Here is a 27,342-nt window from a genome sequence, read left to right as displayed (position 1 = left end):
TATCTCCAAATAAAAGCAAGGCCACCAGTATGGCCCATAGAATCCACAACCACCATACCTTCAAAGCCCAGGAACCTTTTTAAACTATCAACTTTCATTTTATTACACAAAATCTCACACAAAAAAATAAAATTGGGACGCTGTTGGAGAACCAGCTCCTTAAGGAATTGAACAGTCCGCGGGGTCCCGAGACCGCGGCAATTCCAGCTCAAAGTACTCATAATCCTTGGCGGGTCCTCAATTCGGAACCCGCCCCACTCAAGTTTTTTTGGTGCCCAGTAATATCTTGATCCATCTGAATTTCCCCTTCATCAGCTGAATCGGGCTCCAATTCAGTATCACGGCCCAATTCCATAAGTTGGCCCAAGTCCACATCAGAGCCCACCTCACTGCCAGCCCTTCTTTTCTTTGATTCAATGACCACACTTCCCCTTTTTGACTGTGAATTTTGAAGGGATAATTCCCTGGATTCCAAATGATTCAGCAGTTGACTCTTGTAATTGGTATTTAATTGGCTTCCCATTAAATGAGGCCCACGATTATAGCTCCTATCTTGAATAACCATAGTTTGTGGCGAAGAACATGGATGACTAGAAGATTCCCCACGATCAGAGGAAGTTAATGGCGTAACTCCTACACGATTCACAGTCTGGCCGTCGACCACCACCGCCTGCTCATCCATCATTCCAGTTCGTAACCATTGCGCCCCAATCAGCTTCGTCTGATGCCGGAATAGAGCCCTCATTGACTCTCCATACGGCAAAACGATTTCATTCTCAGGCACCTCAAAGCGTTTGGCACAGAACCTATCGGAATGCCCAAGGATTCCACAAATAAAACAAAAAGTCGGAACATTTTCATATTTAAAGGTGACCCAAAACCACTCATCCCCTGCCTTTCGTATCTTCATCCTTCGCTTAAGCGGGGTGGTAAGATCAATACTAACCCGAATCCTCATGTACTCACGCCAAACCCCTATGAAATTTTTTGGACAGGAATCCACAAAAACACCGACGTAGTTGCCCACCGCTTGAAGAACACGAACATGTGTAAGTAAGTAATCTCAACCATGCATTAAAATTAGTCTTGACTATTGTCATGGTGTGTGAGTATTTTGTCCTTGTCTAGCCTTCGGTCTTCTTCTCCATTATTCCTTCTGATTGAGGACTTCTTTGGCGATTCCTTTTGGTTCTCGTTGCTGCACTGGTGGGATGGATCCAACGAATGATCTACAGCAGAGTTTGTTTGCTGTAAGTTTGACTGAGGAAGATGAAGGAGGCCTGGCCCTGCCGAATCTTTGCGAAGCCAACACTGATACTGAACCTATTTTTGATTGGAATCTCTGTCTGGTGGGACGATTCATAACTACTGGAGCTTTGGACTTTCAGGCCATGCAGCAAACCTTGGCTGCGGTTTGGCGACCTGGAAAAGGGGTGTTTATCAAGGAGTTAGAGGTTAATAAATTCCTTTTTCAATTTTATCATGAGATTGATATTCGACGTGTGGTTGATGGCAGCCCTTGGTATTTTAATCGGAAAGTTCTGATCTTTGCTAGAATGTCTGCGATGGGTAACCCCCGATTGATCCCTTTGCAGAAACTTGATATGTGGGTTCAAGTTCATGACCTTCAACCGGGATTTAATATTAATTTTTAGTAAACAATATTTATAAATATGGATAATATTAGGAATAGTATCTAAATTTGTTTGCCCTTAAAATGTTGGATTAATTACTTCTTTCAACATGATTTGAATTTTATTTCCGAAAAATCACATATACATAATTATTTACACATATAGGTAATCTATACCATAAAACAAGTTTTGTTATTATTTTTTTTTATTTCTTCAAATCTATACATTTCTCTTTTCTCTCTCTTCTCGAAAACTTAAAAAAAAAAACTCCAGCCACACCGCTAGTTGGTTGGGCTCAAAAGTTGTACCATCGCGACCTACTCTTCAAGGTAATCATTTTGATATGTGGAAAGCATATGTTTTTTGGCCGTCACCGGAGAAGATGACCAGAATAAAAAGTAAACTTTTAGTTTATTTTTTATATTGTGTTGACAAAAAAATATCTAAATTTTAAACTTGATCAAAATTTAATATACTAAAATTTGTATTCTTATTTTATATTTAAAAGATACTATATTGTTTTCTAACCAACTTAATTTATTTAAAAATATTCCAAGTAATTTTTTAAAAATAAATTATTTAAGATATTGTTTGGTAACTTTTAAATAAAATATAAAAAAATTTACTGTATAGTATACTAAAAATAATTTTTAATAATAAGCTATATAGTAATTTGTTATATTTTATTGTAACTCATTAGTTTCTAAAAAATGATTAATCGGCAACATAAAAGTATTTTAAGTAATAAGACACCATAATATAAATTCAAAATGACTAATTAATGTCTTAAGATAAAAAAGTTTCAAAAAATAAGTATTGGAGGTAACCAAAATGTATATAAAATAATATGCTATAAAAATAAAAAATTTCATGAAAAAAGTAACTAATTGGTAAACTTATTAACATTTTAAGTAACCAAAATGTTACTTTTTTAAACCCAGAAAAATGGGAAAATTGGGATTTCAGGAAAGTTTCAAATACAGGTATTTACTTTTAGAATTCGGTATTTTTTGATAATGTGGCAAGGTATTTTTGTAAATAAAATTTTGTAGGTGATTTTTGTAATTATTTTATATTATCGGTATATAATTGTAAAGATCCCTAAAATGTTTAGGCTATAGTTACAGTTTCCTCTCAAATTAGTATACCCCACTCTTTTTTTTTAATGATTATTAAATATTTATCCTTAAGTAAAATTATTAAAATATATGCACCATTATAATTTTTTAATCTTATTTATAAAATTCCAATAGAGTCAAAAGCCTATTTTTTTCCCTCTTTAAATTAAGTCATTTCCTACATATGAAAACGTGGTCTCAATGGGTGGTATCATTAGGTCCTCCTCGGGATCTAGAGCTCGAAAGTTTCATTTCATCACGACAGAAAAACATGCTCGGGGGTTTATCAACAGAACCTTCCCTCGAAGACTCTAAACGGGAAGCAGCCTCCCAAAGGGTTACATTGATCTAGTAAAGCTCCCCGAGTTATGATCAACTCAGCAAACCCTGAGAGCCTCTCTATACAGAAGGAAAACTCTCATACGAGGTGTCAGTCAGAAAGGTATTTGGGACCACACACATGTGCCTAACACCGTTAGTGGCTATAGAGATCTTGATGTCGACTCCGTACAAGTGACAAAGAGGATGCCCCAAAATCCCACCTGACATAGGGATACGTGTAGCTATCCTTTCGACAGTACCAGAAAATCACCTTTCAATAAGGTCGTGTAACGGCCTAATTTTCTAAGACTAGATTCATTGGAAAAAGACAGCGAAGTCCTAATGGTCAACTCAACCCTTGCGGTCAACTTTTTTAAAAATGGGTCGTTAGAGGTCTTAAGTGACTTTGATAAACTGAATAAATCATTTACAATGTAAAACAAATTTGAAAATATAAACGAGTCTGAGATTTCAGTAGTTTAAAACAAAACACAGTTGAAAATAAACTTAAAAGATAGCATTTGGCCATAGGGCCTTCTTGACCAGAACTTGAAAATAAAACAAAAGAGACTTAGCTTGAAACTTAGCGGAAGACTTGAGGAAACCCTATCAACCCTGCAGGTCAGATTCACAGTATGCATACTTTAGATAGAATCCCCTCCAGCTTCCACCATGACTTATAAGCTTTTCCCTTAACTACACACACATAGTAATTGATGAGCTAAAACGCCCATTATTAAGAAAGCTAAGTACATACTAGAGAGCACAAGACTCAAATTCATGGCATAAACATAATGCAATGTAAACTTTAAATTATCTAGCAATACATCTCAGAAATTCACAGGTAAAGTATTGCATCATAAATAACATTCATTCTTCATAAACAAATTTCTGGCCATTAAGTTCAACATAGAGGTCATGAGCCTCGCGACCTCCGCAACACGAAGAACATTTACCTCCCGTACCAAAGGGCATACTCTGCTAATTCCACGATGATGGTACATGTATTGTGGTTAGTATCACCATATGAATATATGGGGACCACATTTACCGAGTTCACATAGCAAGCACAAATTCACAACATTTGTGCTTACAACATTCATATATAACTTGTGCATTCAACCCTGACAGATGGGTACTATCTTGCATGTTTCTAGCCATATAATTCAGATATACAACAACACATTTAATCTAGAGGCATTCATAGCATGCAAACATTCATAGCAAGCATTTCACAAAACTAAGTTACTCTTGGTGTATACTTACTTACCTCTTGTCCTTAGCTTTTCGTGAAAAGTGCCCAGGTGAGTGTTTTTGATCCCTTTTAGATCCTAAGCATATTGGGACAATATAACTAATTTTATGACTTAGTATGATCGTAAAATAAGCATAGGGATTTAAGAAACAAAAATCCTAAATTACCGACCCAACAGAGCAAAATAACCAAAATACCCCTCTTGGAAACCTGAACTTAACTTATAAAATTATTATTCTCAATAATAATTTAATCTTAATCTATATGCCTGAAATTTCGAATTCTATCTCCAAGTATTTCTCAAATTTCAAATTCTAGAATCCGAGCCCAAATCCCAAGTCCCAAGCCCTAAGCTCTAATGGGTAATTTTGTAATCTTAAAATATTTTATACACTTAAAAAAAAAATTCTCAAACCTTATCTTGAAAAACTTAAAACAAAATCCCAAAGAATAATTTTTGGGCCCTGGGGTTACTAAAACCAAGCCCTACGATAAATATAAAAAGTCTGGGACCAAACTACCATTTTGGTCCATTTGGTGCACGTACATAGCCATGAATGGCGCATGCAACGTATCTCGAGCACCTAGTTGGTTCTTTTTTGTGACTTTCAGCCTTCACCACTTGACTCACATGAGTCCTTCTCACACCACCAACATCATCATCAACGTCCTCCACACCATAATCACCATCACCATTGGTGGTGGTTTTCCACCATAATCGCCACCTCAAGTGGTTATACTACTCGGCCAAAGCACCAAAACCCAAGGGGCTAGTGCTTCTCTTGCTAGCCGACCCTAACGCACATACCTGAGCACCTTGGGGTGCTAACCACCCAAAACAATGGTGCACCTTGGGGTGTAAATCCAAGTTTTTTATTTAAAAAAAAAAAAGACAATAAAAAGAGTTATAAAATAAATGAAAAATAATAATAATAATTTTTGAAAAAAAAAATCAAACTCAAATATATATGAGTGATGATATTACTATGTAGTATTCAAATTGCATCTCTACCAAATCTCCTATCCCATTCATTTTCTCTTATACTAAAAGCCGATCGAAATTTTCAAAAATGACTATGGCTAGAAACCCATTATAAGATTTTGAACCTAAAAATAATGATAGTTAGAGAATCGTGTCGATAACGTGTTATAAAACTATTAAAAATGCTGAGATATAAAGTGTAATGAAAAGAAATAGACAGAGTAATAGAGATATATGTCACTACAAAAAACAGGGTCTATACCGAGAACAAAAGTCGTCGGTAGAAGCCTGAATGTTCTTAGTGCAGCTTCTACCAAGAACATGTTCTCGGTACATCCTCATTGGTAAAGGTAAACTTCTACCGAGGACATGAAATATGTTATCAGTATAGCTTATACCGAAGATAACTATTCTTGGTATACTGGGGACAATATCGTCGGTGGAGCTTCGGTATAGATTGAACCAAGATTTTTTTATTGGCGCAATATTTGTTTATTTATATATATTATTGATTTAATTTGAATTAAATCTAAAACAGTAGATTAAAATTCAAACACTTATATTAAACATATAAATAAAAACATAAGAGTATGTTTGCTCAATCAAAATAAAGAGTTGTCCTAAAGATGAAAATATAATAGTCTATAAAAATAAAACTCATACATAAGTCTTACTGGCTCGACGCTCCAACATCAAGATCATCATGTGGAGGTGGGGCACATTGAGATCTCGGGGTGATACAATGAGTCGCGATGTGCTCCTCTAATTCTCGAAGACGCTCTCTCATCTCAACCATCTCTAGTTTGTGGAGCATCAGTAGTAAATGAAGATTGGGCCCTTATGTTAAGGAAACGACCATATCCTTTCTTGTGGCCACATATTTTTTGGAAGACAGTTTGTACCAAAGACAAGTTGTCATCTTCAGGCGCGCTCGAAACTGGTGTGGAGCTCTCAGTACCAGTTGACTGTGTCTGTTGTGTGTCACGATATGCATGCAATTCATCTTATGATACAATATATAATGTAATTATACATTGTAAATAAACAATTAAAAATTTGAAAAATGTTTAAAAAAACCTAACATACCAAGGTTTTTTTGGCTGTTTCTGTCACCCACCCTGTGTGTAATTTGTCGTGAGTATCTATCCAGCTATCCGGGATCGACTCAAGTTGCCCAATCTCTAAATTGTGCTGCCATGTAATTATTTTTTAAAAAAATTTAATTAAATGTAAAAAAGAAAAACGAACTTAAAAAAATTTAATTAACTCACTTTTTTGTAGCGCAACACTGGGATGGACTGAGAACTTTCGTACCTGAGCTCTTTTAGTTTCTTCCTATTTTTCTTGTTGACCCCAGAACATTTCTATAAATATTTAGTGTTAGTGATATATTAAATTAAGAGAGTTAAGTTTTAAAAAAATTAATACTATCACATTTGGGTGTCGGAAAAACTCAATGGCCTTTTGCCACTACGTATCTTTGCAACCACCATAACGATTTCATGGACCATTATTCATTAAATGTTCCTTAATATCATACTTCCAATCAGAATAATTTTTTGCACATGATGTATCAATACCTCTCAAGATCCCAGGCATGTGCCCCGGTCCATATCTGGTACGTCTGATATCAAACAAATTATCCTAAGTTACAAACATTTATTAGTAAATATTATATATAATTAAATAGAATAAACATAAATATAGAAATGACTTACCTCCAAATGTGCAAGTATTCTTTGTTTGGAGGCCTTTGGTACTTGTCACCATTGAGTGCAATTTGAATCTGCATTAAGTAATCCTAGCTCTCTTGAGAATTTTGTGCTATAATCTGCGATCTCTTTATATGTTCTCCCTCTCACGTCCCACTCAAGTGGGAGATAATGCCCCCAACTCTTCCCTTTTTTGTCGCGTGTTCAATCCTTTGTGGCGTTCACGCTTAGTAGGAGACGCTATTGGCAAATTTAGTATTTTTAAAATAATATATACTAACTATTAAAAATTAAGGAGTGAGTCAATGTGTAATGTATTACCTCATTCACAATCAGCTGGGATATATGAAGGTCCACTTAGAGGATTGTATCCTCTACCATCACTCCCGTGAGATCGAGCAATAACGTCAGCCATATCTTAAAAAATAAAGATATTAAAATTACATTTATACTAAACATAATAACTATAATAATCAATTAATGTGAAACATAATTACTTCAACATAAACTTACATTTAATAAAATCACATTTAAAATGACCACTTAATCATCACTATCACCATCAGTTTCTATGTGTTCATCTTCCTCTTCATCATCTTCTTCTATGAATTCATCTTCCTCTTCCTCTTCCTTTTCCTCATCATCTTCCTCTTCCTCCTCCTCCTCAATTGCAACATTATCTATCTCAACAAACTCTAATGGAGCTCCCGTATGTTCAAAGGTGATTTTTTGAAATGGACAAAGATCAACGAATAATAGGAAATCAGACGAACTAGGTTTCGTGCATAACATCTACTTCTACATCCTCCAATTTTTCTTCAACTAGTGGGATGTCCCACACATTTCTGTAATGCACTTCTTGGATGACTTTCTCGTGAGATTTATTTTTAGCTCATCAATGTAGAAAACTTGCTTAGCCTGAGTTGCGAGGATGAATTTATCATCTTTGAACTCCTCCAAACTAGTGTTAATACTTGTTATGTTTTGCTCAGACTTTAATTCTGAAGATCGATTAGTGTCAAAAAATTTGCACTTACATAATACCACTAAATAACCAGAAAGATATGACATCACTAAAACCTCTTCCAACCGGCTGTAATAAGTATTATTTTAAACTCTAGCTACAGAGACTCCACTATTTTGAGTTTTACGATTCTTGTCCCTGTCCTAACACATAAATCTAACTCCATTTACAACACACCTAGGGTACGAAGCAACAACAGTAGAATAACCATTTGCTAAAGAGATTAACTCTTCATGTACTTCTGAAGAACCCGTTTATCGAAGATGATAAATCTTATTATAAAACCAATTAGGAAATTCCATTCTATGTAATTGGTCTAGGTTTTCAGCACCTTTAGAATGAGGAATTTCCATATGCTCTCTACAACGAACAAAAACAATTAATTTAAGAGTTACTAATAAGTATTATAATAAACATGCAATGAAAAGATGAACTACTTAATGTACTTACTGAAGATATGGTGAGATCTCATATCAAAGATTTCAAATATTTCTTACCAATTGGACGACCCTGAGATCGAAAGATAGACATCTTTTTAAGTGATGGACCAACATCTACATTTCGGTCTGGATGATTGAACTTTGTTTCAACTCCTTTCAAGTACATTGAACAAAATTTTAATGCCTCATCGACCACATATCCTTCTATTATTGACCCCTCTAGACGTGCTTTACAGACATAATGCTTTAACTTTTTCTTATACATCTCAAAAGGATACATCCACCTCATGTGAACCGGTCCTACAAGTATTGCTTCTTCCGGTAAATGTGTCACTAAATGGACCATGATATCAAAAAATGCAGGGGGGGAAATGTTTTCTAACTTGCAAACAATCTCAAGAATTGAAGTTTTGACTTTTTCTAAATCTGAGACTTTTAGAATTCTGGAACAAATGAGCTTGAAGAAAGTGCATAACTCAATAATAATTGTACTAATCGATTTCTCTAGGAATGCATGCACACCAACTGGCAAAAGGTGTTGCATAATGATGTGACAATCATGCAATTTCAAACCGGTGACCTTGTTATCATTATCAATCACATTCTCCTTAGGTTAGATCCAAAACCATCTGGAAACTTCACTGATTTAAGAAATCGGCAAAACTTTTGGCAATCTTCAACAATGAAAGTGAACATGGCCGCGGGCTTTTGTATCCGACCATTCAACTTCTTCAGCTGTAACTCGGATCTCATATATTCAGCTTCTTCAAGACTACTTTGGCACTATTTGTATCTTTGGTCTTATTCTCCAACCCAACTATTGTGCCTACTAATCTGTCGTACGCATTTTTCCCAACATGCATAACATCTAGATTGTGTTGCAACATTATGTTGTCTCAAAATATATACTTTTTTTTTCGCTAACCTACTTGCTTTTCTGTACGCTTTCTTTTTTGGCCACCATATCTTACATGCTTACCAGGAAGAGATTTTGGTATAAAATTCATTTGTGTGAACATATCTTGCACGGTTAAAGGCTCTAGTGGTGGTCTTTTTCAATAACACCATATGCCCCTTCTAATAGCATGTTTGATTGGTAAAAAAATGTCTATGGCCATAAAAAGCAACCTTCTTTCATAAACAAATAGACGGTGTTACCACATTGCAGGTAGAGCAAGCATGATAACCCTGGCCAGTCCATCCAGAAAGGCTACTCTGTAATGCCCCGAATTCTCCGATGTGATTAACGGTGTGAATAGTAGGCCGGGAGGGCCATACTTGCTTAATTGTGTTAATAATTGATAAAATGCATGTATATGATGATTATATTATGATATGATGTGAAATGCATGCATGTGAGTCCATATTCTTAATTACAGGGGTGTGATGGTAATTTGGCCCGTTGAGGGTAAATTGTTTATTTGGATGCATGTTGGTGATATGTTTTAAGGCCACATTATAATGTGGATTTGTTCGAGCTATTCGGCATGAGACGATCTTTAAGTGTTAAAGTAGCGGTTTAGTCATAACGGGAATAAGTTCGAGGCTCGGGGTGAGTCTCGGGATGTTTTAATGATTAGAACGTTGCCGGGAGTAAAAAGGGTAACGGGACATGAATTATTGGTGTTTGGGAGTTTTGAGAATAGCGGGAATTGGGAAGCATTAATTATGATTAACGGTATAGGTTCGGAAGTACCAACTTTGCCCTTGGGAAGGCTTTAGAAACTTTTAAAGACCTAGGGGTATTTTAGTCATTTGGGTTTGGATATATGTGAAGTTTGGATGGCTGTAGAAACCGTACAGAACAGAGCAAAAACAGAGCAAGAATTACCCTTCCTGTACATCCATTTCTCTCTTTCTTCCTTTGAAGTTTTTGGTCCCAATTTGAAGATACAAGCTAGGAAATCAAAGTTTGGAAGTTGTAGACTCGGTTCATCCATTGAAAAGGACTTTAATTCCATTTGAGGTAAGAATTCATCCATGAAAAACAAGCCATACTCTGTTTTACTTTATAGTTTTCAGCTTATAGTTTTGGTGTGGATAGTTGGAATCAATGGGAGATTTTGTGTAAGATTGACTGGGTTTTGATGAGGGTGTGATGTAAATGAGGTTTAGGGGTTGAATTGGGTGTTTGGTGAGGTTTTGGATTGGTTTGGAGGGTTTGGTTCCAAGAAAAATCGCAAAGAAGATGAACCAGAAAGTTTCTGGTCTGTTATTGGCGCAACAGCGCCACTTGGGGCGCAGCAGCGCTATTCAGGGCTCAGAGATGGGCTCTCTGACTTGGAAATAGGGCTACATCGCTAGTCCATTTTTCAGCAAGCACATTTAAGGGCTCGGAATGATCCTTAAGGTTCGGGGTTTGGTTCCTTTGCCCCGTTTGAGTATTTTAAGCATCCCAAGAGTGGGGGATTGATCCCGGGAGTGTGATTTTAGATTGTGAACCATTTATTAATTTATTTTATTAATGGATTATAATTGGTTATGATTAGGTAACCGCTAAGGAATCTAAAGGTTGATCGTTCTCAAGGGTCGTTCTTTTACTCATTCTAGCTCGAACCAGAGGTAAGAAAAATGCACCCCAAGTGTGACATGCATGGAGGTTCATGAGGCATGTTGGTTGTGTTAATATGGACTTGGATTGAATAAAGAATGTTTAGCATATGTTGCTCACTTACACATGGTACTGACTCATTAGTCAGATTTGGCAAAGGTGCTAGTATCAACTGTGAAGCTGTGACTTATTAGTCAGGTTCGACAGTGGTATTGGGCACTGGTCACGTTGAGCTGGCTCATTAGTCAGGACGGCCTTAGCGTGTTAACGCAAGCCATCAAGATTAGATCTAATCAACTATCAGCATTGAATGGCTCAAAGAGCATTAATGCCAGACCGACCCCGAGGGTCGATGAATGAAATAAGCGCTTGGAGGCTAGTGGCTTACCTAGCAGCCACTCTCCTACTTGAAACAGTGACATGCTTGACAGTCGCTCAGTATGGTTTATCGGAACCTCATGTGATGTTCACTCATTTGTTTGAAAACTTTATGCTCAGTGTGATTATAATGATAATCATTTGATAATGTTTATGCAAAGTGTTATGTTTTCTTGCTGGGCTTTGGCTCATGGGTACTATGTGGTGCAGGTAAAGGGAAAGAGAAGCTCACCTAGCCTTGAGTGGAGAGCTAATGTGGTGATGTGTACATATGCGGCCGCTTGACCACCACGGCCAAGGAGTTCTCAGAGGAACTAGGGGGTTTACCCTATTTTTGCCGCTTAGGTCGGCGGGATTGTAAATTTTAAACAGTAATGACCATTTTGTACTGAGAACCACTTATAAATGTTTTGTTTAGCTCTGCATAGCAGTTTGTAATGAAAATCTCCATTTCCTTTTTACTGGTTTTATACCTTAACCTGTTAATTACACGTAGAGCACGTTTTTGACCAAAGGACTTGTAACGCCCTGGCTACCCCAGAACAGTTACGGAGAACGGTGAACCGGAAATTTGACCTGCTACCCGAGTCCTTTGGCTAAAAACGTGATCTAAGTGTCATTAACAGGTTAAGGTGTAAAACCAGTAAAAAGGAAAGGGCACTTTTCATTAAGTAAATAAACTGCTCATGAGCCTTTTTAAAATGTTTACAAGTAGTTCAAGTTACAAAAGAGTTGCTACAGTTCCAAATATACAATCCCCGCCGGCCTAAGCGGCAAAAATAGGGAAAACCCCTAGTCCCTCTGAGAACTCCTTGACCGTGGCAGTCAAGCGGCCCTGTATGTACATCACATCGCCCAAGCTCTCCACTCAGGGTTGGCCAAGCTTTTCATTTCCTTTACCTGCACCACGTAGCACCCATGAGCCGAGGCCCAGCAAGAAAACATAACAAAGCATGATATAATATCATCAACGATCGTAATAACCATCTAGGACTATCAGTCCAACAAATAGGTGACAATGGCTAAAAGTCACGGTAATGAGCATCGCTCTCTCTTGCCATGTGACGATAGGGTCACCAGGGCTTAACTGAATAATGATTCATTTATAAGTTCGTTTAGGACCGGTGCATGGTGATTAGTCACCAACATAACCTTCCTCACGACTCTGGAGTCGAAGCTATGAACAACGTCCCTTAGCCATGTGACAAACAGTCACCGGGGTCTCATACCTTGGCTATATTCATCTGGTTGTAAGCCAGGCAAGCGCTTATAAGTTCCTCGACCCTAAGGTCGGTCTGGCATTAATGCTATAGAGTCATTCAATGCATGATTCTCGACTTTAGAGTCGGTCCCTGACTAGTCAGTGTCTCAACAGGTAAACAACGTTCAACAGCATTTAATATGCAATCCATGTCCACATATATCAACCAGCATGCCTCAAATATCAGACCATACATGCCATATACCTATACAGGGTGCAACTGTATTCAAACACCGTTTTCTTACCTCTGGTTCGAGTGAGAATAATTATATGAACGACCCCTGAGAACGATCAACCTTTAAATTCCTCGACGGTCACCTGGTCATAACCAAAATATAGGATTCATCAATAAAAATGATAACCAGGGTTTCCCAAACCAAATCCCAGCCCCCGAGACCTCAAATACTACCCAACCGGGTACTAGGTCCAACCCCGAGGCCTATGGTTTGAATCCCTAAGCTAAAAACCACCTTTTAGCAATTTTGGCCCTATGGGCCGCGGCCCCCAAAAGCCGTGCCGCGGCACGCCCCAAACAGAAAGCCCCCCCCCCCCCCCCCCCCCCCCTTCTGCCAGACGCTCATGGGCCGCGGCACGCTAAAGCCGTGCCGCGGCACCCAGCCCAGGAAGCAAGAACACCCAAACTCGAACCAGTTTTCTCCCTGAGCTCCTTCCTCTCAAACTTGCCCCTCAAACCCACATAGAACCACCTTCAAACATGTAATTAAACCCCCAATAACTCCCTTAGCTCACTCACATCAAACCCCAATCAAACTAACATCAAAACCCTCTTTGATTCACACTTTCCACAACTAAAACTCATGATCTAAGAACTAAAACGAAAACAGAGTATATGTAAAAACCAGTGGCTAAAAGCTTACCTTATGCTCAGGTTATGGTGCTCTTCAACAATGAAACACTCTCCCAAGGTACCAAGGCTTGGCTTCCAAGCTCAAATCCTCAACAAGCCCACAAAATTTCACAAGGAAGATGAGGGAAAAGAAGGTACGGGAAGGGAAAGAAATCACCTCTGTTTTACTCTGTTTTATTCTACAGCCTTCAAGTCACTTAGTCATATATATCCTCCCCTAAAAAGACCAAAATACCCCTTATGTCATCTTAAGCTTCCAAAGCCTCCCTAAGGGCAAAATTGGTACATTCCGCTAAACCCGTTAATTATAACTAACACTCCCCATTTCCCGCTAATCTCAAAATCCTCAAACACCAATATTTCATAACCCGTTACCCTAAAATCCCCGGTAACGCTATAACCTTTAAATTCACCCCGAGACTCACCCCGAGCCCCGAGCTCAAACCTGTTATGACCAAACCGATAAATCATGTTTAAAGATCGTCTCATGTCGGAATTCTCGAACCAATCCACATTATAATGTGGTCTCACAACATATCATTAACATACAACAAATATTCAATTATACCCTCAACGGGCCAAATTACCATAATACCCCTGTAAACAAATGTGGACTCACAAACATGCATTGAACATCATATGATAATATAATTCTCATAAACAGGCATAAACACATTTAATGGCATAATTAAACAGTTATGGCCCTCCCGGCCTACTAATCCGGCCATTAACCATAATAGGGAATCCGGGGCATTACAGGACTCGGGTAACGAGTCAAATTTCCGGTCCACCGTTCACCGTAACTGTTCTAGGGAAACCAGGGCGTTACATACTCCTTGCCGGGTAATCATTTATAGTCCACATCAAAGATGCTCGAAGAGTGAAGAAACTACCATCTACTGCATCTCGAGTCTGTACATCGGTCACCCATAATTCTTTTATTTCACCCATAGTTTTCCTCATGCACAACCATAGTGGCAAGTTATACGTCGTCAGCACAACCGACCATATACTATATAAAAGACTCATATTACCAAATGGATTGAATGCATCTGCAGCCAATCCAAGGCGCACATTCCTGGGCTCCATTGCAAATGTTGGATTATTTTGGTCAAATTCCTTCCAAGCTTTCCCATCAGCAGGATGACGCAATACACCATCTTCTTTTATACGTTCCTCGTGATGCCATCTCATATGTTGAGCAATGTGCCTTGAAGCATATTTTCGCATTAACCCAGGGGTTAAACGAAAATAATGCTTCACTTTATGAGGCACTTTCTTGCCCTTGATGTTCTTGTCCACCCACCGATCCTCCCCACAAACAGGACATTTGCTTTTTCCAGCATGTTCTTTCCAAAAAGTGTGCAATCATGCTCGTAGGCATGTATTTACTCGTTGCTCAATCCAAGTTTACGCAACAACCTTTTCGTTGCATAATGCGATTTTGGAAGCTTATTTGGGGCTAAAAATGCGATTTTGGAACCTTTTCGTAACAACTCTAGCATTCCATCAACTATTTTTTTGGAAATTTTGCCCAACACGTTGAAATGCATCAACTTCACTAGGAAATTCAATGATGTGTAATTTTGACACCCAGGGAATAATGGAGCCTCAATCTCAGCAAACAAATCGTTATAATGTTGCTCACCCCTGTAGTTTGTTGTAGGTATATCTTGATCGTGCTCATTCTCTTCATATTCATTATTCTCATTTTGCATCACATCATTGAGAACATCCATCATTTCTTCTTCATCATTTTGATCTATCCCCTTCCTCATTGGTATTATTTCATCCTCTCCATGTCAATGCCAATTGGTATATTTCCGTAAAAATCCATTTATAAATAGATGGTTTTCTAATACATCAATTGTCTTAAATTCAACGTTTACACACCTCATACACTGACATTTCACCAATCCCCTTGAATCAACACACTGCCTAGCTCTCTAAAGAAAATCCATCACACTGGCTTCATACTCATTAGATAATCGTTCTGTCAAATTAATCCAGCTCTTGTTGGTCGACACTGTATGTGTGTAGCACTTCACGAAACACTTGTCATCAAACTTACAATCAATATTTGTGTGTGTGTGTGTCCTAATCTACATTTTCACTCCATTTCTATAAGGGTAAAGAACCTATACAATTCAGGTTTACTATATACGATCTACACTCATAATATTATTACATATTTGTAAAAAATTTGACAGCACATCCCCATAGTTCTCATAAGTTCACAAACTAAAATTAAGTCTGCCCACTTACGAGAACAAAAAGAGATGCATACCAAAATCTCTACAAATGAAACAATAAATGAGTAACAGATCACACTGTAGGTATGCAGTAATCCCAAACTGTCCGAACTGGACAATTCAGAGAGAGGCAAATTTAAGAGTCATTAATGACTCAACCTCTTTGAACGGGTCTAAGACTTTTAGTGAAAATTTAAATAAATAAAAAATTATCACTATGTGATAATAACACACTATCCTATCTTTGGTAATAGTTTATTATTACCAAAGACAAACAAATAGATAGAATTTTCTTCTTATAATATCTTATGATATTTAAGTCTATATTTAATATGTTTAGTAATTATCTTCATTTGTTTATATATAATTATTTTTTATTAATAATTACTCTTATCATCTGTGAGTTAAATACTAAATTTAGTCATTTTAACAATTATTTAGAGTACAATAAAAAATATTTTATTTGTTTAGGCTTACTTGTTTTCTTCTAATTTAAAATATTTTATTATTTTAAATTAATTGTATTTAGAGTAGAATAAAAATATTTTATTTATTTGTTTTATTGAAAAATCATTTTATTAAAAAATGTAGCAGATATCCTAAATCTATATATAAAAATAATTGGCAACGTAATGGCTATATTTTCTTCTATCCCAAAAATAAAAAATCTACAAATAACACGTAGAAAATACTCAGAACAAACAATGAAACATTGCAAACACATTTTTATAACTAAAAGTCAAATTACATGCAAAAAAATATCTTAAAGCATATTAAATCTAATTGTAAAAAATAAACTATTAAATTATAATTTTCCATACTAATTTAGCAAAAAACATAAGACTAACTAAAATTAATTAACTTAAAAGTATTCTAAAACACAATTTATAGGTTCTATAATCTACTTAATTTAAATTTTTTACATAATTTTTACTAAACCAACAAACAATCAATTTTAATAAAAAAAATTACTAATTAACCATCCAATAATTTGGTAACCATCTAATAATTTCTAATTTTCTAATCACTAATCCCATTTTCACTAATAAAACATATTAAAATGTAATTATAAAAACATTCATTCCCTAATATTTATTTATTTATATTAAAAAACTAAAAAATAAAAATAATCACACCCTAATCTAATAACATATTTTTATCAAAATGAACATTTATTTATTTATAAAAAAGTAAAAATATAAAATATAACAAAATCCTAATATCTATATATAGAGAAAACAAAAGTTGACATATATATATATATATACTAATAATAAAAATGAAAAACAAATCATACAAATCTGAAAAATATAAAAAATATACTAACAAAATCTTATATCTATATACAGAAAACAAAAAATTACTTATACATAAAACTAATAAAAATGAAAAAAAAAATCATACAAATCTAAAAAATTAGAAAAAACTCACCTTAAACCTTGAAATAGCCTTTAAACATGAAATTGTCATCTCAACCAGAGAAAAACACACCAAAAAAACTTCATCAAAAAAAATCCCCAGAACATCGGTTACACAAACATGTATAAATATATATAAGTTAGATAAATAGATAATACATTCAGAATTAGATAAGAAAAGTGAGACTTAGTACCTAAGTGTGATTTTAGTGAGAGAGGTGGTTTCCGTAGTGAGAGAAAGAGCTGCAGAGGAGAAAGAGAGAGCTCTCTGTTGAAAATGAGGGAAAGGGGAAGAAGAAGGGGTCGTCTGACTTGGTATATGTTAAGACTCTATACATGTTCTCGGTATAGGAACTTAATATTTCCCTAGCCTGCGAACGGTTCCCGCCTATGCGAAAATACTTATATTGAGAACATGTCCTTGGTAATGTGTCCTCGGTACTACATGTTTTTCTGTAGTGTGTAGAGAGAGAGTGAAACTCTTGTATATAATTTTAATGGAGATTGAACCCAATTTATACAAATAAATATGATATAAAACAATTAAATAAGTATCACAAATACAATAAATAATTAATGCTGATATTTAATTTTGGTCTCCATTATTATAGATATCCATATATATATATAATATTTATAACAATTTTTGAATTATTATTGTAATCTTATTTGCATTCTTTAATTGAACATGGTGAAACTAATAAAAATGAGTTTGAATTAAAGGAATTTACTCATTTTTTATCCTGTGTTTTTGCAAAGTATCATTTTTGTACTATCTATTTTCAATAATGCTCATATGGTACCCTGTATTTTAAAATTATGCATATTTGATACCCTAAACTCAAATTTGATATATAAAATTTTGTCAATATGATCCAACTGTCATCAGTTATATGTAATTAAGTAATTAAATTTAAATTTGAAACTTACATAGTTGACAGCAGTTTGATTAAATTGATAAAATTTTATTAATTAAATTTAAGTTTAGGGTTGTACGATTTTAAAATACAGATGGTACCAAAATAATACTTTGCCAAAACACATGACATGGTTACCTATCCTTGAATTAATTCATATATATATATATATTAGTGTGACTGTAATGTAAGGATTCATCGTGTATAATAGTTACCTAAGCCAAAAATATGTAAATCATAATAATAGCTCTAAACTATGTACATCGATGTATATATATATCTTAACTAATATATATAGTGGTCATTTTGTCCCTACTGTCCAGATAATTTCTGCAACTTGTACTATACTTTCGAACACACTAAACGTTGAGTAATAATAAAGATTACCTTTAAGGTTCAGACGATTCTAAGTTATCCGCCAGCAAAGAAAAATCAGTAATTAGAAGAATAATTATTATTATTCTAATATATGTAAAAGCGTTTATAAAACCATAGGTGGCTTAGTATTCTCAAAGCCACACTACACATTACGTCCATGCGCATTGGATACGTGCCCTGCTCCTCCACTCCACTCCACTCCACTCCACTCAACTCCTGCAATTCCTGGCCTGAGGCCTCCTCTCTTTCTCCCCTTATAATTCTCCTTCTCTCTTAGCCTCTCTTGAATATCACTCCTCTCACCATGTCTAGTCCTCCAAGGTTTCAATTACGGATATTAAGTCATAATAAATTATATATAATACGACATAAGTATATTAAGAAAATAAATACGTTTTCATTTTTGTTTTTAACTTTTACAGCGAAGAAATGAACTGCAGAAACGTCATCGATATCTCAGATGAACAGCGGCGGATCATTTTCGATTCCAACGAATGCTTCGCTTGTACTCAGGTGGGAGTGCCTGTGTTCCACTCCAATCGATGCTACCCCTCACAGCAATCGTACTGGGAGGCCACCGCCAGCTCCTGCCTCAGGCCGGCCCAACTGCGGGCCCAGTCCAGTGTATCAATGTGGAACCCCTCCAGTTGGGCCGGACTGAAGGCGGCCCGTGGCGGCGTCGTGGACCCACGTAGCAAGAGCGTGAAGAGGTGGAATCGAGTGGTGCTGCTGGGGCGTGGTATGGCATTGGCCGTGGACCCTCTTTTCTTGTACGTAATGTCGTTGAGCGCGGGCGGAGATCCTTGCTTCTACTTGGACGTGCCACTTGCGGCGGCGGTGACCGTCGTAAGGACGTGTTTGGATGCGGTTCATTTGGCTTACCTTTGGCTTCAGTTTCGGCTGGCTTACGTGTCGAGCGAGTCCATGGTGGTCGGGTGCGGGAAACTCGTGTGGGACTCACGTGAGATTGCATCTCATTACGTGCGATCTTTTAAGGGCTTTTGGCTTGATGCCTTTGTTATTCTTCCAATTCCACAGGTTAGACAATATTGTTTTCTATTTTAATGAATGATAATCGCTATTATTATTATTATTATTATTATATATGTGTTTAAATATATATGAGATATTGACATCTGGAAACAAACATATAAAAAAAATTAATTGAAAAATACTAATAAAGAGCACTTGAGTCTCACACGGATAAATTCTTGTCTTATTATCAAATGTATACATTATTTAGTATCTTCATTAATTAATATTTGCTCTATTATAAGCAAAGACAACACCTACATATGCATTTACAGCTTCCACAACATTAATTTGTGAGAAAGAGAAACGCATATATGTGTTATCTTGCTCGTAATAGAACGACATTAATAAAGGTACTAAATCATAAATTCATTAAATGATATAAGACTAGAAACGTATAAATCAGTCAATGCTATATATATTTCATAAATAATATTATTATGTTTGGGAGATTTTTCGAAAGATGATAATAATAATACATAAAAAATAATTAGTATTGGTTGAGCATTGCTAGTCATAACTCATAAGGCATCATATGGTGCCAGCAAAGCTTGAGGTGGCATGTTAGTCAAATTTAATTGGAATAAATTTTAAATTATAACAAGTAAATTAAACTGTTCATTTTAATTATTATGTAGGCAGTAATTTGGCTGATTGTACCAAAGTTACTGAGAGAAGAGAGAATCACAGTGATAATGATGGTGCTTTTGTTGAGCTTCTTGTTTCAATTCCTTCCGAAGGTGCACCATGTCATTTATTTAATGAGACAACTGCAAAAGGTCACAGGTTACGTCTTTGGCAGCGTGTGGTGGCGTTTTAACCTCAATGCCATCGCTTACTTGATTGCCTCTCACGTAAGCCTATACATACACCTAACCTAAATGTATATTTACACATCCTATTCAAGCTCATATATATATAAATATGTATATATATGCCAATATAACACATAACAATATAATGGTTCACCTTAAATAATATATAATAACGCCTATTTATATACAGTAATACTTACATCTTAACAACAGGTGGCAGGAGCGTGCTGGTACATTCTTGCAACGGAGCGTTTAATGGGATGCCTCCAGCAGCAATGTGACAGAAGCAAAAGGTGTAATAATCTCTCAGTTTACTGCTCGAGAGAGCAATACCACATGGCGGTACCTGGTGGTAACATCACAACAATAAGCTCAAAGTGTTTGGACGTAAATGGCCCTTTCAATTATGGAATTTATAATCCTGTTCTTCAAGTCTATTCCAGCAACTCCCTCGCCGTTAAGGTCCTTTATCCCATTTTCTGGGGTTTGTTGAACCTCAGGTAATTAATAATAACGACATTATTACTTTAGATTATCGATGATAATACATTTAAAACAATTCTTAGTTAATTAATTATTTATTTACAGCTCCTTCGGGAACGAGCTAGAACCTACATGTAACTTGCTCGAAGTGATTTTTTCTTGCTGCATAACAATTGCTGGGTTGGTGCTTTTCGTTACTTTAATCGGGAATATACAAGTGAGGCATGCTATATCATCATAGTTGTTGTTATAATATTATCAATTGACTAGCTAGCTAATTAATTGTAAATAATGAAAAAAAAAAGGTGTTCTTGCATACGGTAATGGAAAATAAGAAGAAAATGCAACTGCAACATCGAGATCTGGAATGGTGGATGAAGAGGAGACAAATTCCATCTCACTTGAGAGATAGAGTTAGACATTTTCAACGTCAAAGTTGGGCAGCCATGGGAGGACATGATGAGATGGAGCTTATCAAACATTTTCCCGATGGTCTCCGCAGGGACATTAGACGCTTCCTTTGCATAGACCTTGTCAAGAAGGTACTTATAACTTGACACATATTACATATAAGCTTAACCTATCTATATCTATTTTTTTTAATTGATCACTTCTTCATTCTAGGTTCCACTCTTCCACTTGTTAGATGATCTCATTCTTGACAACATATGTGATCGTCTCAGGCCGCTTATCTACTCCAAAGGCGAAAAGGTTTCAATTTGTCTGAAAGTGACCACTATATATGAATTATATAAAAGACCAACTAATTAAGATCTCTTATTTACTTTTAGTATATTATATTTCTCTTGTAGTTGGTCCCCAACCTCTTTATCCTACTTTGGTTAATTAGAAACCCCCAAAAAAAAAAATCTTACTTTTATTTGTTTTCAGATTATCAGAGAAGGAGACCCTATTAAAAGGATGTTGTTTATCGTCAGTGGGAGGGTAAAACGCAGCCAGCGGCTAAGTAAAGGGTTCCTGGCCACCAGCACGTTGGAATGCGGCGGTTTCTTTGGTGATGAGCTTCTGTCGTGGTGTCTTCGCATGCCATTCAGGGACCGGCTTCCGGCCTCCTCAGCCACCTTCACCTGTGTCGATCTGATCGAATCATTCGTGATCGACGCAGATGATCTCCGCTATGTTACCAATCACTTCCGCTACAAATTCGCTAGCGAGAGGCTCAAGCGAACGGCCAGATACTACTCCTCCAACTGGCGAACATGGGGAGCTGTCGTTATACAGCTTGCCTGGCGCCGCTATAGGATGAGGACTAGGGAAATTCTGGTGCCCACGCTTGACGGAACCATGTCGGCCAAGAATCGGCTTAACCAATATGCTGCTTTGTTCCTCTCGCTCCGGCCACATGATCACCTTGAATAATTATTATATGTTAAGTACTACATTATTATATATAAATATCCTTGGTACTTCCCTTAATATCATGTTATTTGGAAAGAAAAAAAAAATTGAAATATGTAACGTTTCAAATTCCCTAATAAACCTTATGACCTTAATATGGAGGCCATAAAAAATTGGAGAATTATTTGAATATATGTGATTTAATTATGAAACATGTGTTTCACTACAAGAATAAAGCTTATTAGCGGCGTAATTATTAGCGGCGGATTAAGTCCGCCTGTAATATTCAATATATTAGGAGCGGACTTGGAGGTCCGCCACTAATAATAAGGGAGTATTTAAAAAAATATTAAAAAATATATTAGCGGCGGACCCTCCGCCGCTAATATTCCAAAATAAATGCCTGAGAACAGTTTTTGAAAATTTATTAGCGGCGGATAATCACCTATATTAGAGGCGGACTATCCGCCGCTAATAGTATCAGCGGCGGGTAATCACCTTTTATTAGAGGCGGGCCCTGCCGCTAATAATATTAATGGCGGCGGGAGAAACTAATAGCGGCGGGTCCCGCCGCTAATGCTTATGAATACAAATCAAATTGGCACCACCTCTTCGCGTCTGTTCTCCTTTCTTCTTCTCTGATTTCTCCGTCTTCTCCGACTGCCATTCGCACCATTTCTTCTTCTCCGATCATTCCCTTTGGTACACAGAGAAGTAGCAAGTGTAAGTATCCAATTTATATTGTAGTTATTTAATTTTGTTTTTTTTCTTTAATTTTCTGTGTTATATGTAACCAATTTTTTTTTCTTTTGGTCTAGAACCCCGTCGAACCAGTCTCTCTCTCTTTGGTCGTTTCCATCATTTGGCCACACACAGGTACCACCTCTTCACAAGTGTATTTATATATATATATATATAAATATATAGTATTGGAAGCATATATAAAAAGACAAGTAATTTATACGTACACCTAAAAAAAAAAGAAGAAGAATTGTTACATTAAAAAGTCACGCCGGAAACTTACATGATCAATATTAGTGCAAGGGTATTTAGATAAAGGTTTAAAATTTTGTAGGGGATGAGTAGAACTTAACAAAGTGTTATGATTGTGGGTATTTATATGGCTCTATTGTTGTGGTGTGCGATCATCATAACTATTCCTAATAAGCTTAGAGTTTTTAAATTTGTTGTTTTGTGATGGGAAACTGAGGGTGTGAATATGAACGAACAAAATGATGCGTAGGAAGAGACAACCATAGAGGTATTAGAGAAGAAGATAAAAGGGAGTGAAGTGAGGAATCGGTACTAATTTTCTGTGTTATATGTAACCAATTTTTTTTCTTTTGGTCTAAAACTCCGTCGAACCACTCTCTACACACGGCTGTGCCAGCCACAAACATGTACACAATCAACTTCAATAGGGAATTAGTTTATGTTGTTATATCATGTATACTTGCCAATTTTATTTATTTATATATGTTGTTAACTTTTTATATCATATATGCTTGCCATTATTTTTATATCATATATGCAGCCCATTTTTCCATTTCAGTATTTTATTGTTTATATATGGCAATGACTCTTTTAATTATGAATAATCAAAAAATGTATTTTTAATTATTTTAATTAATTAAATAATAAAAGTTTGATATAATATTATCTAACTAAATAATTTAATTTAATTTGTTTATTGAATAACATTATCTAATATTAAATAGTTATAAATTACATGAATATAAAAATTGATAATTATATTTAATAAAATTATAAAAAATTATGATTAAATAATAATATATTTTTAATTATTTTAATTAATTAAATAATAAAAGGTTGATATAATATTATCTAATTAAATAAATAAATTTAATTTGTTTATTGAATAACATTATCTAATATTAACTACATGAATATAGAAATTGATAATTATATTTAATAAAATTGTTAAAAATCATGAATAAATAATAATTTATTTTTTATTATTTTAATTAATTAAATAATAAAAGTTTGATATAATATTATCTAATTAAATAATTTAATTTAATTTGTTTATTGAATAACATTATCTAATATTAAATAGTTATATAATTTTTTTTATCAGGACAGCGACACACCCACGACCCCGACACACACATGACTTTGGCACACCCTCAACAGGTGTGGATATATTTTTTGTAATTAATATATTTTGTATTTTTTGAATAATTTATTTTGTATTTGTTTAGTGTATAATATTTGAGTTTTGAGTCATTTAGTTAGTATCCTTGGTATGTAAATCTTGACATCTATTGTTAAGATATATGTTTGTTCTTACTTTATTTTTTAATCTTGGTATGTAAATAATTATAGGACTGTTTTGGTTAAAAAAAAAATTTAAGTGATAATTTAAATTAATTTATAAAATATAATGATAGATGATTTAGTATTAAGTAAAATATATAGTTTTTGTTAATATTGAATAAAGAGGATTTAAACTTGATCAATCAGATTATTAGCACCTATATTTTCTTTATCACAATTTTCTTAATTATATAATATTAATTAAACTAAGTGCTAGAAAAATATACAAATTCAATTAAAATTAATTTAAATTTTAAAATATTTTTTTAATGTTTGAATCAATTTTAAATTTTAGTAATAAATTTTGAATTATTTTTTATTTTAAAAAAAATTGTAATTATTTTTTAAATTAAAATTGAAACAAACTAATTATATCACGTCTGTGTTTCTCCATTGCCATTATTAGCGGCCACATCAAATTTTTTGAACTACTTATTAATTTTTGTAAAAAAAAAAGTATTTAGTCAAATAAGTGAAAGCTTTTATACTACTAACTAACTTTCATCGCAACTTGATATTTTTAATAGGGAAACTAATTTTGTTTAGATTGTGAAATTTTTTAAAACAAATTTAAGATAGTTTATTTAATGAAAAAAGTGAGTATAGAAAAAAAAAAACAACAATAAGTGCATATTATCATGTTATTTTGTTCTTTTTTCTCCTTTTTGCTTGAACATATGTTATTATTATTATTATAATTTGTAAAAATAGAACAAAAAAATTAATTAGTAGTTAATTTACTTTCTTAGTCTCGGTATGTTTGTGATTAATTGTTGTTGACTACAACCATCAATTACATGGATATCGGCACATAAATGATAAGTTTAAAATATTATTAATAAAATTTATCTAATTATTTAAAAATATAAATTAGTGTTAAAGTCAAATAATAATTAATTTATAAAATTATTATTATTATTATTATTACAAATTAAAAAATTATGAATAAATAATAATTTATAAATTACATGAATATAGAAATTGATAATTATATTTAATAAAAGTTTAAAAAATTAAGAATAAATAATTATATAAACAATAATTTATTTTTTAATTAATTTATAATAATTTAATTAATTAAATAATAAAAGTTAGATATAATATTTAATAAAATTTTAATAAATAATAAATTAGTTTAGGAAAAAAAATTAATTTGTTTATAAATAACATGATCAAATAAAACATCATAAAATAGCATAAGATATTATAATATTGCATAAGATTTCAAAAATGATAACAAATCTCATTTGTTATCCATTTCTATTCACATTACTAAAACTCACACTCTTATAACACTTTAGATGACGATTGACAAGACTTGGACAACATTGAGAAATCGTGGTTGTCAAGAATATTGGAATGGTCTGCAAGCTTTTTTGAGGATGGTGTCGGAAAATAAAGATTCTGATGGAAGAATTAGGTGCCCGTGTGTGAGATGCAATAATAATAGATTTGAATCTTTGGATGTAGTTCGGGCACATGTATTCGATAGGGGTTTTCATCAAGCTTATGATAAGTGGATTTTTCATGGTGAGGTGTGTTATACCCAGATTTCGAGCCATGTTAATTATGACCTCGAAAGTTGGATTCGCAAATAAGTGGACTCATAAGGTTGGAAGCAAGCTCCAGGATCATATGCCGAGCTTGCAAAATATGGACGATCTCGAGTATGGTGACCTCGAAGAGTTCATGATCTCGAAAGATAGCCCCGGGAACACATTCATCTTCGGAGACAACTTCGGATCAGGGTTCCCGAGCTCGACGCGCATACGATCTCGAACAGGCTGGGTGACCTCGGAAGATGTCTCCAGCTCGAAAGGTGACAGGAAACCTGGGAGACTAAAGCCTTAGAGATACGCAATAACCACATTGAATATCTACAAGTATTATAAATATGAGATGTAATCCTCATTTATTAATGTAAATCCCCTAGAATCGTGGGATATTATTTGATCAGTTATGTGTTTCCTGGTCTTCAGGGACGTTTCCTTTTATATCTGATTATAGGCATTTAAAGCCATTTATTTTATTCACAAAAAGAGTAACTACCCAAAATATGTGGGATAGTATTCTGCATCCTTCTCTATAAATAGAGAAGCCATGCGCCATTGTAGAGGACCGAAATTCTGATCCTTGAGAGAAAACTCTGAAGAATTCATGTTTGAGAATTTTCAGAGATAATCTTGAGATTAATAACAGAGACTCGTGGACTAGGCAAATTTAACTGCTGAACCACGTAAAAATCGTGTGTTTGATTTGTTTTATTGTATTTGGCCATTATCTATTATTGTTTTTGTGCTCTTCTTTCACTGTTTGACGAAAAACGGCGTCAAAAGTTTGGTGCTTTCATTGAGAGCCTTAAGCATTCATCCCTGAGAGATTCATGGACACGAACAATCAGAACACACCTGATGAAAGTTACCCAAGGCGTCCTGGAAAACAACCAATGGAGAACCCGGATGCTGAGGAGAGAAGTGGGTCTTCTAATTCCCGGGGACCACCGCCTCCACCAAGGGATGAAGACATGTACTACAATCCTGAGCGTTACGTCCCTATTGTAGAACTGGAAAACCGGCAGTTGAAACAGCTGTTGGCAGAGGCCAACAAACGGAATGAGGAGTTGACTAGGATAGCCGCAGAGGCGCAGGTGGCTCAGCCCCCGCCTCCGCGCGAAAACCAAGTCCCTCCTCCAAGGGACGTGCATGTACCTCCCCGGAGGCCCCGTGGGCGTCCATGAAAGGATGGTGCCACAAGGAGGTCGACTCAACCTTCGGCGCCAGCAGAGCCATCTGCTCCTCCTAGGCCCC

At 35.1% G+C, this 27,342-nt stretch overlaps 1 protein-coding gene across 1 annotated transcript; it reads left to right on the top strand.

Moving 5' to 3' along the window:
• The first annotated feature begins 1,211 nt into the window (after positions 1-1,211).
• Positions 1,212-22,261, top strand: LOC133795787 (cyclic nucleotide-gated ion channel 2-like). Its single transcript, XM_062233248.1, has 8 exons — positions 1,212-1,606; positions 18,932-19,547; positions 20,180-20,395; positions 20,570-20,856; positions 20,945-21,056; positions 21,145-21,381; positions 21,464-21,550; positions 21,731-22,261. Exons 1-8 carry the CDS (start codon positions 1,212-1,214, stop codon positions 22,217-22,219), a joined length of 2,439 nt encoding a protein of 812 aa, XP_062089232.1. The 3' UTR covers positions 22,220-22,261.
• The last annotated feature ends 5,081 nt before the right edge of the window (positions 22,262-27,342 follow it).

This window comes from Humulus lupulus, chromosome 8 (assembly GCF_963169125.1).
Source record: "Humulus lupulus chromosome 8, drHumLupu1.1, whole genome shotgun sequence".
NCBI lineage: Eukaryota > Viridiplantae > Streptophyta > Magnoliopsida > Rosales > Cannabaceae > Humulus > Humulus lupulus.
Note: the sequence above shows the minus strand (reverse complement) of the source record. Positions and strands in the feature narration are given on the sequence as shown.

Excerpts from the sequence above, each read along its gene's own strand:
- LOC133795787 (XM_062233248.1), top strand. The coding sequence starts at position 1,212 with ATGGATCCAACGAATGATCTACAGCAGAGTTTGTTTGCTGTAAGTTTG. Across the intron at positions 19,548-20,179 it reads TTATTCTTCCAATTCCACAG|GCAGTAATTTGGCTGATTGT; the intron begins GTTAGACAATAT and ends ATTATTATGTAG. Across the intron at positions 21,551-21,730 it reads TCTACTCCAAAGGCGAAAAG|ATTATCAGAGAAGGAGACCC; the intron begins GTTTCAATTTGT and ends ATTTGTTTTCAG.